This window comes from Grampus griseus (genome assembly GCF_964374135.1).
Source record: "Grampus griseus genome assembly, chromosome: 4".
Classification (NCBI taxonomy): Eukaryota; Metazoa; Chordata; class Mammalia; order Artiodactyla; family Delphinidae; genus Grampus; species Grampus griseus.
Genome location: NC_138997.1, coordinates 121725681 through 121742127, shown reverse-complemented (window position 1 = coordinate 121742127; position 16447 = coordinate 121725681). Strand labels below are relative to the sequence as shown.

General features: G+C 37.0%; 1 protein-coding gene across 1 annotated transcript in view; it reads right to left on the bottom strand.

Annotated features, from left to right (window-relative positions):
- LOC309821450 (bifunctional heparan sulfate N-deacetylase/N-sulfotransferase 3) overlaps nt 1–16447 on the bottom strand; it is a gene marked incomplete at its 3' end in the record, with an annotated part of 138775 nt that overhangs the window by 63602 nt on the left and 58726 nt on the right. The window contains exons 4-5 of the mRNA XM_082652736.1: nt 5795–5980; nt 1057–1185 (exon numbers count right to left, since the gene is read on the bottom strand). Coding sequence (XP_082508862.1) covers nt 1057–1185; nt 5795–5980 — 315 coding nt within the window. The remainder of the gene's footprint in view (nt 1–1056; nt 1186–5794; nt 5981–16447) is intronic.

Below are 16447 nucleotides of genomic sequence, written 5' to 3'. Positions count from 1 at the left end.
GATTATTTCTGATATATAACTCAGAATTATTTATATTTTTGGGGGGTATGAAGAAGTTTATTAACTTCAAACTATGGTGAGTTTTGGATAGACATCTTGATTTTGCCCAAAGATGAGTTACTCTTACTTCTATCTCATTTTCTAGGAGCTGAGAAATAGATAGCTATTGAATACCAGTAGATAATGAAAAATATCTGAAATTTTACTTGCAAGACCTGTAAAATTAATGTCAAGAGAGGGGTCTTTCAAATTTTATTCTCTTTATCCCTCTCTTATCTAACTTTTATGCTGATAGAATTTTTTTCACATTTGGAAAATTACATTTTTTTTCATCTTGACTATTGCTAACATCAGGGACAAATTTACTATAAATAAATACAGCTTTACTTTTTATGTCAGTGATCTTCAGAAGGGAAATAAAAATCCCTTCTTTTCCTTATACACCTTACTTCAGTTAGTTCATTTTCTATGCAACTTTGTAATACTGGCCTCAAGCAGAAATACGTACAAATGGTTTATTTGGGAGCTGGCACCCTAGTATTAAGAAGTAAAGGAGGAAGAACAGTAGCCCAATAAAACAGGCTGCTCTGCCCTGGCCTGAGATGCAGCAAGATAAGATCTAATGTGAATGTTCCAACAGTGACCCTATTTGCTTATCTAATTCCTCTCCCATTTTGCTTCTACTTTTATTTTAAATAAGAAAAAAATAGAATAGTCACCTAAATGGAAAACTGGTCCCATTGGGAACTGGAGAGTTTTATAGGTGAAAAATCTTACTCTGCATAAAAGCAAGAATCTCTAAATTTTGATCACTTTCCAACGCAGAGGAGGGTTTGCTAGAGCACTTCCTCGGCTCTTCCGTAAGTTCCTCATGTCATTACTACTTGTAGAATTAGTTTGCCCCCATTACTAGATGTGGTTCCATTTAGTTTTTAACTACTGTTTTAGAACTGAAACTTCATCTTGATTGGCTGATAACCACCAAAACCCTGGCCTCTTTGTCATTTGCCCTGTCATTTTTCATTATTTATTTGGAGAATAACTCAAAGTACTTACTGGGTTGAGGACCACAGTGAAGAAAAGTTCACCTCCTTGGATACTCTTGTCCAGCTCTTTAGGACCTCCTGGATATTCTTTATAGAAAATTGTGTGAGTGAAAAGCCCACAGGTTTGTCTTGGAAGAACCTGAAGGAAGAATGAACAGGTAAGGAAAAATTTCCTTTCAACCAATTAATATGTTGAAACTTAGCTTTTTCCCTCATGGAAAATAATGTACAAGCTGGTGTCATTATTCAACTCTTAACTAACACCCCCAAAGTTCTTCACAATGTGGGAAAGTGGGGATGACATCACTACAGCAGGAATACTGAAGAGAGTGGAAGAAATATGTTAAAACTAAGATAGACTTTGAATTATTTTAGCCACTTATCTATTTTAAATCTCCAAGTCATTACTTCTGTTATGAAGCCTAGTATGTTCCAGCATCTTAAGAAATAAAACAAACAAACAGAAAGTAAAAATTAGACTTTAAAAATACTGGACTTGCCTGTGCTACATTGTAATTCTAGTAGGCAAAATTTTTAAGGATAATACTTCTATCAAATTCTACACATGCATTAGAAAATGAAGTCAATTATTAACTTAATGTGATTCTTAGGAAATGACATTTTAAATTAGAACAGATATTTGAGACACAAATCATAGTTCCTGTTCTACTCTGAAAGGACTACTGTAGGTTGTAGTAATTGCCCCGAATTCTAAGTCTGAAGCCTGCCAGTTCCAAAAGTAAGAAAGAGATGATGCATTTGGTTAATAATTTTTATAAAATGTCAGAAACAAAATGATAAAAAGGCCACTCAGTAAAAAGTCTTCTTTTTGTCCTTTGTGTATAAAAGCCATTATTTACTTCAGTTATACATATTTGTGATAAGGATTTTTTTTCAAATTCTTACAGCTTTCCTGGTGAAATATCAGTACAATTATAAAAGAAGGGGTGAACAAAAGCTGTGCAAGATGGTACAAACTTTAGCTAAATTTTATATAATGACTTCTTTATGACCTGCATTTGTCATTACACCCTTGAAGTAGCAGAAAATGAATTAGTATACTTTGGAGGGATACAAGTTTTATAGAATCTTACACAGGCAGGTCTTCTGTTTATTGTCCTAAGCAAACGGATCGTCATTTTTTTTTTTTTGTCTTGATTCTTAAAGCACAATTGATTCAGTAAGTGCTTTCAAAATATTACCTGTACAGGAATCCCCATGCTTTGCAACCTCCTAGAAATATACTGAATATGTATTTAATACATTTCAATCTAGTCCTTGGAAAGTTTTCTTAGAAAACATAATTCCCAGCTCAATCAATAAGCTACATATTCAGTGTAAATCAAAACTGTATCTATCCTATTTATTTTGGTAAACTGGTGAAAGTTATATCCTTAGAAGCTATTTTATCTTGATGAAATCATTCCAAGAACTTCAGTTTAATTGCAGAGTATTAGCTCTGATGATGTTTATGTTTAAAAGCATTATGCATTCTCATAATGTTATGCACAAAATCAACAACAACAAAGAACTAAGTGCAGAGGTATTCTAACTGAATCAGATATATCCCCTAACAATTCATGAACATGTAATTTCCTGGAAATTAAGTTTTACATAGCAGTTATTTATTTAACAAACACGTATTCAAAATTCTTTGCAAGTCCAGGTGGGAGAATACAAAGATATAGCCTTTATATTCTTGAAGGATTTAAGGTATATTGGGATAAAGAGAAGTACCCCAAAGCTAAATAATGAAATGCCTACATGTAATTAAACGCCAGGTTAGGTTTACATTTTAACGTGCATGATTCTGAATCGCTTTTAGGATTCAGTTTGAATATCTTGCTTGAAAAACTATGGCAACATACAGAGCCAACTTTGGGATTTGATTGCCTAGCTGATTCTATGCAAAAGGGAGAGAGAAGTGAAAAGAAATTTGAATTTCATTTATTTCTCAAATTATCTGAGTTTGAACAGAGGGAAGAGGAAGTGTCAGGCTTTACCCTGCAACTCTGGGGAGGATCACACTTGCTGAGAGGATGAGAGTCACCATGAGCCCTAGGATGGTCAGTGGACCACCAAAGGAGGCTGAGGAGATCATCAGAGTGTAAGAGGGTCATATTGCATTGCCTTGCTCCCTAAATCCAATGCTACGGGACACTGAACATGTTCCTTGAAATGGCTCTCTTGTGTTAGAGAAGGAGTAAGAGAGGTTTTAGTCATTCTGCTGTGAACTGCTCTCTAGAACTGTTTCTGGGAGTGTAATGCTATCAAATTCAAACTTTGAGATGTTGATGAGCCCCTGGAAACCTTATAGCTCCTGACAATAACTAGGAGATGGTTATGAAAGCCATAGTCATAGGAATCTCGGCCAGTGGACCTAAAGCCAATATCCTGTACATAGGGCTTGAATCTAGCTTTTATGTTCCTAATGGAGTTATACAAGAGGATGTGTTATAGGAATTCAGAGGAGAATAAGATCAGTGTAGGCCTGACCTAGGTATTGAGCTGCTATATATATACCAAGGTGCTTTACATTAAATTATATAAGATATGGAACTTGATACTGAGGCATAAAGGGAATAGGAATAGGTAGAGAGTGATCAGAAAGTGGTCTTTCAAGGTGGAAAGAATGACAAAGGCATAGACACAGTGATATTGCTGCAGACCTTTTTGTCTGGAGTGAGTCTGTGTTAGCTACGGGACAACAGGAGATGGAAAGGTAGACAGTTTAAATTGTTTTCAGGTCCCTGAAGAGCAAGTTAAGGCGTATGGAAACAACTGGAAAGAATCAGGTTAGGAAGGCAAGATGAGGCAGCATTTTAGGGTTAAAAGGTTGGCACTTTCCATGGTATGGACTGCAGTGAGTGGTGGATAGAAGCCGTAAATAAACGAAGTAGAAACCAGCACCATGGTTTACAAATGAAAGTCAAGGTAGTGAATTAGGCTGTGGGAAAGGAAGTGAAATTTAAAATATTATGAAGGAATTATTGACGGAATGTAGAGACTGATTGGAAATGGGGGGTCAGTGTGATGTTCAAATTGCAGAACTGAATTAGAGATAGCAGGACCAATTGCTAGTTTGAAGGGAAGATAATAAGTTTCATTTAAGGCCTTGTAAGTTTGATTTGTGAGTAGATCATCAAAACCCAGTTCCCCTCATTCATACAACAGGGTATGGGTGTGATCTAAGGAACGTTTGTTCCTCAGTTCCCTGCTCTTTTTTCTTTGCAGTCTCTCCCTAGGAGGGCATATTGGCTATTGTGGTCTCCACTTACAACTTTATTAGGATGACTTCAAGCCCTGTCCTCTCTAACTACACATCAACTTGGAACATTTCCACTAGGAAATGCTCATACAAGGGTCCACAAAGCAAACAGAGTTTCCACGGATTGCTGCATAAGTGGAACCTCAGGGACAGTTCCCTCAAAACAGGAAACCTGTTAGAGCCTTTAATACCTGCCAGATGCATGCATTTATAATACAGGTAAAATATGTTTTCAGGAGAAACAAAGATGAACATATGTCGTGGGACATATCCAAGCAAGTTTTCTGACACTACAGAGAGAAACAGAAACAAAAGAGAACACCATTGAATAAAGTCCTTGGAGACTTAAGTTTATTATTCTAAGACTGCATATGATTTAAACATGACAGGAGAGTACTGGCATACTTTTAAATTATAATATAACCCAAGTCAAAAGACTGGCAGCTTGAGGCACAGTGAGTTCATTTTCAGTAAGGAGGAATGGCAGGTGGGATAAAATGTGGCCATTATGTCCCCATATAGCATTTACAACAGTTTTTATTGAGGGAAAAGTTAAGGTGGAAGTTGATCCAAGTTCATTATCCTATCTGTAGTAATACAAATGTCATTATCCAATCTGTAATTTTTGCTGACATAGGAAAACTGTCTGAAAAGAAGTCAGTTACACCTAATTCTAGAAGGTAGACATCTGCTCAAACACAGTTTGACAGTGTTATGGTGCCTGACCACATAGTGTTCTGTGTGGTGTTCCTTCCCAGTGTGTGTCTAAATCAGGAGGCCTACTCCTAACTTCACCAGTGCTCTGTAGATTTTCTGATTTCGGAAAAAAATTAGGATTTAATTACTTACTTTGAGAGGTCCCACAAAGTATTAGGTAATAATATATCTTGACAATATACATTTGTCACCAGTGTAAAAACACAAAACAAAATAGAGAAGCTTTGGAGAGAATTCGACAATGGATAGAAATGACTTCATTAACATCATGTCTCATTTGTACTCTATATTATGATCTGTTAATGATTATGCAGGACATGTGGCTTCTTGTTGTAAATAGTTTTTTTTTTTTTTTTTTTTTAGTCTGATATGATAGAGGACACAGCCCGGCAAGAACGGCATGGTTTATATATAGAGAGATGGTGTTAGTTTTACATGCTAAATAACTTTTTGAAGAAATGATGGCTTCTGTAAATTATCTGTAAGTTAGATGTCATGTTTCCTTAGTATTTTAACGTCAGTGCCTGCTTAATAGCAATCGTGTCAGTAAAAAACATTTTAAAGTTTTATTTTAAGAATTGAAAAGAAGTGACTTTGATGAAAACGTCCTTTGCTTGGGTATGAAAAATATGTTTCCTGCTGCGTGGAGCTTTTCCTTCTGTTACACTTTTAATATTTAGTTATTCTCTTTTGTTCTTTCTTCAACTGAGGAATTAAGTCTGGCAGAATGAGGTCTACCCTACGCATACCAGAGGAAGCTCACCATGATGTTTTTGTGGATGAAGCCCCTCCGGTATCTAGCTGGTTTCAGGTGTGGGTATTCTTCAGTGCTGGTGATTCTAATATTCCAAACCTTCTTCCAGGCCTCGTACAGCTGAATGTGTACAGGGTAGACGCCCGAATGGTGAGGGGCCACCGCGTAGCCCATGTCAGTAGGAATGCCATGCTCCTAAGGCCAAGCAAATGTTAGTTAGCATGTGGGAAGATTTATCTGGTTCCTATTTTTATCCCAGGATTTTCAAATGTACTATAAATACGTTTGTTTCACTCCATCATTACTTAATTGTATGGCAAAATTTAAAGTGATAAACATTAAGACTTCTAGACTTCGTGAGGCCTGATAGCCACTCCACCAGTTTTGATGATGATACATGTGTGTTTAAGAGGTGATGGGACAGGACTAGTGCTTTTAATGAATAATGTGAAGGCCTGCATTCAGTGCCTCCTGTCACAGTCACCCGTGACTCACCTATCTTCACGATCTCAGTAAGTTAAACGACAAACACTCGTTACAGACAACACTCAGCACTCCCCACGAAATAAAACCAGCATTTCTTAAGGGGCAGAACACATTCTGCGTTCGCTAGACTTGCTAACAGGATTTTATTTTGTCTATAGCCCAGTTTCTACCAAGTTTGCCACGTTTCTATTGTTCCCTCAGCAAGAGGGCCGGTGATAGACAACGTTCCCTGCCTCGTTAGAAGCACACACTTTTGATTAGAAAATGTGGTAAAATTTTATAGAGCAATTTTCTTTGAAGCCAAAGCCCTGGTTATAGTGAAAGGAGAAGGTACTGAATGAGCCCAACAATCTGGAAATTTAGTTGATTTGAAATCCAGCTTTAGTATATAAAATGAGTCCAGTTTTAAAAAGTCATTTCAAAATTACTCTCTCTGTATATAAAATGAGTCCAGTTTTAAAAAGTCATTTCAAAATTACTCTCTGTCTCTCTCTCACTACTTCCTCTATTCACTTGGTCCTGACCAAGTCTGGAAATTCTGAAAATAAATCTACGTGACAACTAGACTATTTTGGAGGGGACTTGGGAAAAGTTTGTGTAATTGTGATTATTCTTCTTCATTTGAGATGGTCCATTAGTCCTGATAAAGTCTCTTTAGCATAAAAGATGAGATGTCTTTTATTAAAAGAACACTCATGGTGTCAGTAGTAGACATGTATTTTTTCTCCTGAATAATATTTTACTTTTCTATCTGTATTTTTCAACTGCTTTGTATTCTTCTAAAGTTCTTCTAAAGAACTTTCTTCTAAAGAACTTCTAAAGTTCTACCCAAATAGACTTCCTCTGACTTGGTCATCGCTTGTCTTCATGCCAAAGTGCAATTTCACATACAAAGAACCATAGTATTAAGCTGCGAAACGCACTGAATTGTAGAAATATGGATATGGAAGAAGTGGAAAAGGCATGGCTAGCTTTGTTTTTCAACCTAAATAACAGGAGGTGAAGGAAGTGTATGAGCACTTGAACGCAGGAGGAACAAGGGTTGCCAATCATTTGTCATTACCTAAGTATCTGTCAGACTCCTTCAATACGGCATAAAAGGCTCACAACCAACCTAACATAGCCGATCTCCTGTCAGCATTCATCCTCCCCACCCCAGTTTCTGATGATTTCTTTCATGTCTTTGCTGTACACTGTACATATTGTCCACCCAACTGGAATGCCCCTTTCCTCTTATCTTGTAAACTGTTCATCATTCAAAACTCATCTCAGACAGTTGTAGTTGAGGATGCTGGAAAGGGGAGATGCCACACTGTTGCTATGAGGAAGAGAATGGGTGGAGTAGATTATACTTGTGTTCCTGAAGGGTGAGAGGGAAGCTTCATGTTCTTCATTTTATTTTCATCTTTGTTAGAAATTACCATAACTAGGCAATTATTGTTATCATTTAGAATTTCACTACAAAGTGAATTGAAATATCTCATTGCTTTCTTTCCCCCCTGTTTTTAAAAACTAAGGCAATTTTTTTCAACTAAAAATTACTTACCAGCACATACTTTGTGTTAGAAAAGGTCAGTGAAGTATTCATCTAAAGTGGTTTAAGAATAGGGGTGCAGTGATAATGGAACAGTTGAAAGAAAATGAATTTCAATCACAGAAATTTAAAGAAAAATTGTGAAGAATTATGGGTTATCAGTTTTTAAAATGGTATAGGAAGAAGCAAGAATGAAATTCACCATGACAGGAACTACATTATAAAATTCAAATACCTCCAAATTTGTGAGAAATTATGCTGACAGAAAGCTCAAGGTAGTTTTAAATACCTGTAAGTGGTCAGCTATCTCTTCAGAACACTATGTAAGAAAAGGACGGTCCAGCACAGCAGAGACATTTCCCTTATTTTGGAATATTCCCAAATATTTGCAAACCATCATATACACAATTTGTGTTTTTCTTTTTAGCTTTTAACACTAAAGAAATACTGAGGTTTTTCAGTCTCATCTTTTATTTGTGTGCTGGTGCATTGTGGCACAGTGGCGGAAAACTCCCCTCCTGGAGTCAAACACAACTGGCTGTTTCACTCTTGCATTTACAACCTGTGTGGCCTTTGGAGAATGATTTATGACCCCTAAGCCTCATAAGAGGTTAAGAGGAAATTAAATAATGTAATACACGGAAAGCATTTAGTGCAGTTCCTGAAACATGATACACATTCAATGAATGTTGTTTATTATTGTCGTCATTGCTGGCCTGCCTCCATTGTAAAATAAGCTTTCGTCCTACTTAGCTCAACTCTAACGTGGAAATTATGAAAATACTGGGCCACCTTTTTTTCAGTAAAAGAAAAGGGTAGATCTGGGGATTCTCCCTTGTGAGGCTTCTGTGACTTCTATCCCACTATCCCTTCTTGGGCCCGCTTTCCTCCTGATCTAAATACCCGCAACCATGAGCCTCCGGCTTGTGAATCACTTAACATTAGCTAGTAGCTGGTCTCTTTTAAATGAGATGCAGGCAACATAAATCGGCCCCCAAATTTTCATTCAATACCAGGGAGAACACCTGAAATCTTACTGGGTAGAAAAGTTGGGGCTAAGATTGCAGGTCTGTATGTTCCGGGATGCAGACTACTATGTTTCAGAAGATTTAGTCCCAATGCTAATTTCTTTTCTTTTAATTTTTAAATTATGTTTTAATTTATTTATTTAGTTTTGGCTGCATTGGGTCTTCGTTGCTGCGCGTGGGCTTTCTCTAGCTGCGGTGAGTGGGGGCTACTCTTCGTTGTGGCGTGCGGGCCTCTCATTTTGGCAGCTTCTCTTGTTGTGGAGCACAGGCTCTAGGTGCGTGGGCTTCAGTAGTTGTGGCATGTGGGCTCAGTAGTTGTGGCTCACGGGCTCTAGAGCGCAGGCTCAGTAGTTGTGGCACACAGGCTTAGCTGCTCCGCGGCATGTGGGATTTTCCTGGACCAGGTATTGAACCTGCGTCCCCTGCATTGGCAGGCGGATTCTTAACCACTGTGCCACCAGGGAAGCCCTGTAATGCTAAATTTTTGACTGATTATTCTCTTCCAGATTTTTAAATTTGAAATTAAGTACATTATTATTTTGGAATTGGGGGCAAAAAGTTTAAAAGAGTAGATATTTTAGCTTAAAAAGTTAATTCTCCTTATTCTTTTTATGAATCCTTGATTGAAACTAGCATCTTAGATCTAGGAACTCTGTAACCTATGTAAAAACTTCCCTAAAAAAGGAAATGGACCAAAAAGACTAGGGAATATGGCTATTTACTATAAAATGTATGTTAAATACTTAGAACACAAGTGGGATTAATTATTCTCACAATTGAACTCTTCATCTCCACCTCGCAGCTCTACCAGAAATGCTCTTTCCCCAGGGTTCCTCCATGCCACTAGATGACGTATTATCAACCAACTAGTTGCCATATCAAAAAGATAGAGGCTATTCTTGACACCTGTTTCCTCATTCTCTCCTAAATCTAGTTCATTATCATGTCCTATCAGTATACCTCTAGTATAAATCTTAAATCCATCCACTTTTCTCCAGTTCTATCATCATCATCACCATCACCCTAATCCAATCTACCATTTTATCCCCTGGCCTTCAAGCATAGGCTCCTAACCATTCTACCCATTTCCTCTCTTGCCTGCTTCCAATCCATTCTCTACATAGCAGCCAGAGTAATACTTAAAAGACCCGAATATGACCATGTGACTTTCTACTCAAAATCCTTCCATGGTTTCCCCTTGCACTTAAGATAAGATACAAAATTCTTAGGGTGGTCATGAGCCTTGCATGGTATGACCGTGCTTATCTCTCTTGCCTCATTTTGCACTACCCTCCACCTTTCATTGTATTTTAGTTACATTAATCTTTTCCCAAAACTCACCAAGCGATTTCCTACCTCAGCATCTTCCCATATGTAGTTTTCCCAGACTGGAATTTCCCTACTCCAATTCTTCACTTAGATAAATTTGGCACCTCTTTTAGGTACTTTATTCTGTGATACCTTCAGAGAAGCTCCACTGACAAGTCTCAGTGTAAATGAAGTCCACATTAAGACTTCTCTTAGCAGCATTCATTTGTTTTTCATGGTACACAGCACAGTTTGTAAGTGAATATTGCTTCATATAATTGTTTTTTAATGTCTCTCTTCCTCATTAAACAATAAACTCCGTGAGTTCTGGGTTCTGTCTTATTCATTGCTATATGGCCAGTGCCTTGCCAACAATAAGCAGTCAACAAATATCAGTGAACAACTGTGTGAACTGATTCTGACTACCTTCCTCTCATTCTGATGTTCACTTTCTCAATTATCTCAAACTGTCAGTTCATCTGCAGAATGGACATATGGTAACTCACAGAGAAATTTAACATCTAGATAAGTAATACTTGAAAACACTTTTGAGACTGTAGTTAAAAATGATTCAAGTGAAAAACAGACACTTATTATTATGAATTTATATTTAAATTATACTGTATAGAATTAAAAATTGCAAGATTTTCCTAAATTGTGTATTCAGATGTTTCCACATGGAGAATGTGAAGATAACACAATTTTATCAAGCAAAGAGTGATATTTGATATTCAATAATGATATTCAAAATTTCTTAGAAAAACTTCCCCAAAACTAAAAAAAAAATTGGCATTTAGGTATTTGAGAAACACAGTAACTTCATTCCTGAAGAAATCATTGTTTTTTACTATCCTTGATAATATTTCTTTATTTAAATTTTTGCTAATTATCAAGAATGATACTTTACTTTAATATTTTTCTCTATTTCAATCTTTCTAAAGAGGACATTTTAAATTTACACTAATGACCTGAAGATTTGTTGCCTATTTCCATATTTCTCAGATTAGCAAGAACACAAACTAATGTAATAAAAAAAATGCTCAGTGATAGGAAGTCAAACAGACATTCTATACTCTACAGTAGAAAAAATCTAAAACTTCATTACCACATAATTTCAAAATACTTCTAAATGCTTTCCTATAGTACATTTGGGTTAGAATGTCCCATTTCCTCAGTATGTAGAAGTTCATGCTTTGGTTAACTATCTTGTAGTATTGAGAATTTACATTTACAATTAAGAATGGGCTTGCAATAAAGTTTCCCAATGTTTATATTGGTGGTATATTTTGGAGTTGTTTCTAGAAAAAATTGCTTTTTAAAAATAGATTTTTAGAGTGCCTTTCTTAAAAGCTATGGCTGTTTGAGGTATTATTTCACGTAGAAAATAATACATTTTTCCAGATAATAGGAGCTTGTTTGGAGTGGAATTAGAACCTTTTCACTAAAAGACACATGCATACACATACACATATGCATGTACATAACACATACACACACAGTATGTGAAGAAAACAAATTTTTTTTTTTTTTTTTTGCGGTACGCGGGCCCCTCACTGTTATGGCCTCTCCCGTTGCGGAGCACAGGCTCTGGACGTGCAAGCTCAGCGGCCATGGCTCACGGGCCTAGCCGCTCCGCGGCATGTGGGATCTTCCCGGACCGGGGCACGAACCCGTGTCCCCTGCATCGGCAAGCGGACTATCAACCACTGCGCCACCAGGGAAGCCCAAGAAAACAAATTTATGAAACTATGTCCTTGAATTTGAGAAGCATTTTAAATCTTCTAAAGACTGTTTTCCTAAGGTAATACTGATGAGCCACACATGAATTTTATGAGAAACTGTGGGGCCTCTGGCACTTAAAGGAGTCGTATAGCAGTTGCTGTGACTCGGGAGAAGTAAGAAATGGCAGTGATGGTGACCCAATGTACCTAAAGTTACTATTTGAAGGAGTCTTACTTCCTTCTTCATCTAGGACAAAACCAGGCAAGTCAGGATTTATCTTTAGGTTAGGGAATTAGGTTTGGTACTGAATGCTAAGAGTGTAAATATTAGAATATGTTCCTGTGATAAATGGAAGTACTTCTGGCGTGGTATGAAATGAAAGATCCTGAAAGAAATAATTACCTTAGTATAAGAATCTGATTTTTCATTTTTTTCAACTGTGAAATAAAGGGGCTGTACAAGTAGTCACTAAGATTCAGATTTAAAATCCTGTGTTTCTTTGACATAATCTTTGTGCTTTTAGAAGCAGTCATATTTGGATGCTAAATATAAATGCACTATTTTTAATCCATGATCCAATCTTAAAGTAACATGTGTACTTTTCTTCCTACATATTTAAGTAAGTGATAATGCTCTAAAATGTGATAGGCATATTTACATAAATTTGGTTAATATTTATAGAACTGGCCCCTAGATTTCTTTCTAGTTTTTTTTTTAAACAGGGTGCTCTTTAATTCATAATATAAATTCTGTTTGCCAGCTGGTATGTGAAAAATCTGCAGTGATGATCATGTTGTTTTTAATAGATTTGGTTTAAGAGTTTAAAATCATCCTCTGTTGGCAGCTGTTGTATAATTAAAAAGCTGGCTGGTCTTCATCATCTCTGGTTGCTGGGAGGTAAGCCCTAAATCCTTTGAATTTTCTAAGTTATAAGAATGTCTTGTTATTCATGGTGGGTCCCTGAGACCAAAGATCTGAGTTTATATTAACAAAATGACTCAGTTCAGAGTTTGGCCATGCCAGAAAGACCAACCATTCAATTAGAGAGTTGGGGCTTTGAGCTAGTTTATATCAGCCTGACCTCTAGGCAGGGGAGGAGAGTTAGAGATTGAGTTCAATCATGCAGTCAGTCAGTCATCATGTCTATGAAATGAAACTCCAATAAAAACACTGAATGTCAAGGCTGAGGCAAGCTTCCCTAGTTAGTGATATTCCTATGAGTCCAGAAGCCCCAGGAAGGTGATATTCTTTGTCTCACAGTTTGGATTTTAAAAAAACATGGCTACAGTAACAAAAGGTACAGAAGTCTTTGGATAAAGGTGTTAATAATGAGATCTTGTGAAACAGAATGTCATTACAGTAACTCATAAAACAGAAGTATGATCTCGTCACTCTGAAGTCAATCAGATCTGGAGAAGAGTCTGTAGTGTTTGATTAACTATATAGTGAGAAAAGAATCTTATTTTTCCCATATTCAAAGAGATTCCGGGAGGGAGGGATGGATTGGGAGTTTGGGATTAGCAGATGCAGACTATTATACATAGGATGGATAAACAACAAGGTCCTATTGTATAGCACAGGGAACTATATTCAATATCCTGTGATAAACCATAATGGAAAAGAATATGAAAAAGAATATATATGTGTATAACTGAATCACTTTGCTGTACAGCAGAAATTAACACATTTTAAATCAACTATACTTCAATGAAAGTTTTTAAAAATGTAAAACAAAGTCAGACCCATGACAATAAATGATCAATATCTATCGGGGAATCTTGGGGATAGGGAACAGTTTAGTATCGTGGAGGAAGCACAAATTTAGAAGTCCTGGGCTCAGTCTCAGTGATGCCCTTCATTAGTTGTAGAACCTTGGGCAGGTTATACAACTTCACCAAACCTCAATTTCTTTATTTTCCAAGTTGCGGTAATAAAACAAATTATCTTACTGAGATGTAGAGAATGAAAGATATAAGCAACATTATAGGTCAAGTGCAATTTAATTTCCTTTCATCTTATTAATATTATTCTGTTATTGAAACAACAAGTAAAACACGGGAACAGAGGTAAACTCAGAATCCTTCTACCATCACTTCCAGCCCCTGCCAAAACTAAGGATTCTTATTTAAGAGAAGACATCCCTTAAAAGAAGACACACGGGACTTCCCTGGTGGCACAGTGGTTTAGAATCTGCCTGCCAATGCAGGGGACACGGGTTTGAGCCCTGCTCCAGGAAGATCCCACATGCCGGGGAGCAACTAAGCCCGTGTGCCACAACTACTGAGCCTGCGCTCTAGAGCCCGCGAGCCACAACTACTGAGCCCACGTGCCACAGCTACTGAAGCCCGTGTGCCTAGAGGCTGTGCTCTGCAATAAGAGAAGCCACCGCAATGATAAGCCCCTCGCACCACAATGAAGAGTAGCCCTCTCTTGCTGCAGCTAGAGAAAGCCCGTGTGCAGCAATGAAGACCCAACACAGCCAAAACTAACTAAATAAATAAATAAAAAGAAGATACACTCTCATTATCAGCCTTATCTAAAAAAAGTTTTACCAAACAGTATACATTTCTTCAGGAAAAAGTAATTGATATTATGTATAAAGTAGGAGCTATAAATATCCTTGGTGACTCCTTTCCCCTTCGTAGACAAGTTCATTTGTATCATTTTTTTTTTTGCAAATGAAACAACAAAGGATTAATCTCCAAAATATCATTTTTTAATAGACTCCTCATATAAGTGATATCATACAATATTTCACTTTGTCTGACTTACTTCACTCAGTATGACAATCTCTAGGTCCCCAAACTTATGGTTATGGGGTGGGGGTGGAGGGGGAGAAGGGATGGTTAGGGAGTTTGGGATTGACATGTACACACTGCTGTATTTAAACTGGATGACTAACAGGGACCTACTGTATAGCACAGGGAACTCTGCTCAATATTATGGAACAATCTGAATGGGAAAAAATTTGAAAAAGAATTAAAAAATCCTTGGTGAGGGCTCCCCTGGTGGCGCAGTGGTTGAGAGTCCGCCTGCCGATGCAGGGGACACGGGTTCGTGCCCCGGTCCGGGAAGATCCCACATGCCGCGGAGCAGCTGGGCCCGTGAGCCATGGCTGCTGAGCCTGTGCGTCCAGAGCCTGTGCTCCGCAACGGGAGAGGCCACAGCAGTGAGAGGCCCGCGTACCGCAAAAAAAAAAAAAAGAAAAAAAAAATCCTTGGTGAACCATAAATTTGATAAGGCCATAACAATGACATCAGCAAAAGCCCTTTCTTGACACTACATCTTCCCCTTCAAGTACTACCCCAAGTTAATAGCTGAATTATTTGAAGAACTTTAATGAAATTTAGTAAGCCAAATGCATTAAGAAATTTCAGAAACACGTGTAAAAACATCAAATTACTATGTTGTGTAACAGGAACTAAAATGGTGTTGTAGGTCAGTTATATTTCAAAAACAAACAAACTCATAGAAAAAGAGATCAGATTTGTAGTTACCAGATGTAGGGGATGGGCAGGAAAGTAGTTAAAAGGTACAAACTTCCAGTTACAAGCTAAAGGAAGTACTAGGTATATAATAAACGACATGATAAATATATAATGAAAGTTGTTGAGACAATAAATCCTAGGAGTTCTCATCCCAAGGAAAAACATATTTTTTCTAATTCTTTAATTTTGCATCTATATGAGGTGATGGATGTTAGCTCGCTGTGGTAATCATTTCATGATGTATGTAAGTCAGATCATTATGCTGCACACCTTAAACTTATACAGTGCTGTGTATCCATTATATCTCAATAAAACTGGAAGAAAGAAAAAGAAATTCCAGAAACGAAAGTTAAGCTAATAATTCAGTACCAAGACAGAAAAAGGTTTACAAAAGGTATGTATACTCAGCTTTAACCTTCATTTTAACTTGTAACCTCGCAGAAAGAGTTATTTCGGGGAGAGTGACAGATTTTCTTCTAGTCCTCGCTAATAATTATGTAGTTTATTTCAAGTTAGTTTCATTTAACAGAGCATGCTGTTTTCCTCTCTTAGAGTTCCCTTCAAATTTTTGAATTATCCTCATATCTTTGTTGAGTGTCTCATAACTAAACACATCTCTAAAGGGTGTGCTTTTTTAAGAATACTCAAAAGAATTATGTAAACACTTGTACTTTGCACAGGCCAGGTTGAGTTTTTTGAATTGCTAAAATTTCTTCAAGTAAACACATGAAGGAGTTTGTAGAAATGTAAAAAAATGAATCTATGAAGCTTTATTTTTTTATGCTGTAGCAAAATAACTGAAAATGAAATTATCTAGAGACATAGTGGAGGAATTGAAGGGTTTAGTCTAATCCAGCTTTCTCAGATTTTGAAGCCATGAGTTTAACATGGACCTTTGGGGTCCTTGAGAGGTAATAAACCTATAAACAATTCGGACACAGGCTCAAATTCCCAAAGTATTTGCAAACACATTTAATCTTTCTGAAAATATATAAAAGGTTGATTAGACTAGGAGTCTTTAAGTGTGCATGGTATTAATTTTAACTGAAGTAATATTACTGACAGAATAGAGAAGTTGATATTGATCTTTGCTTGT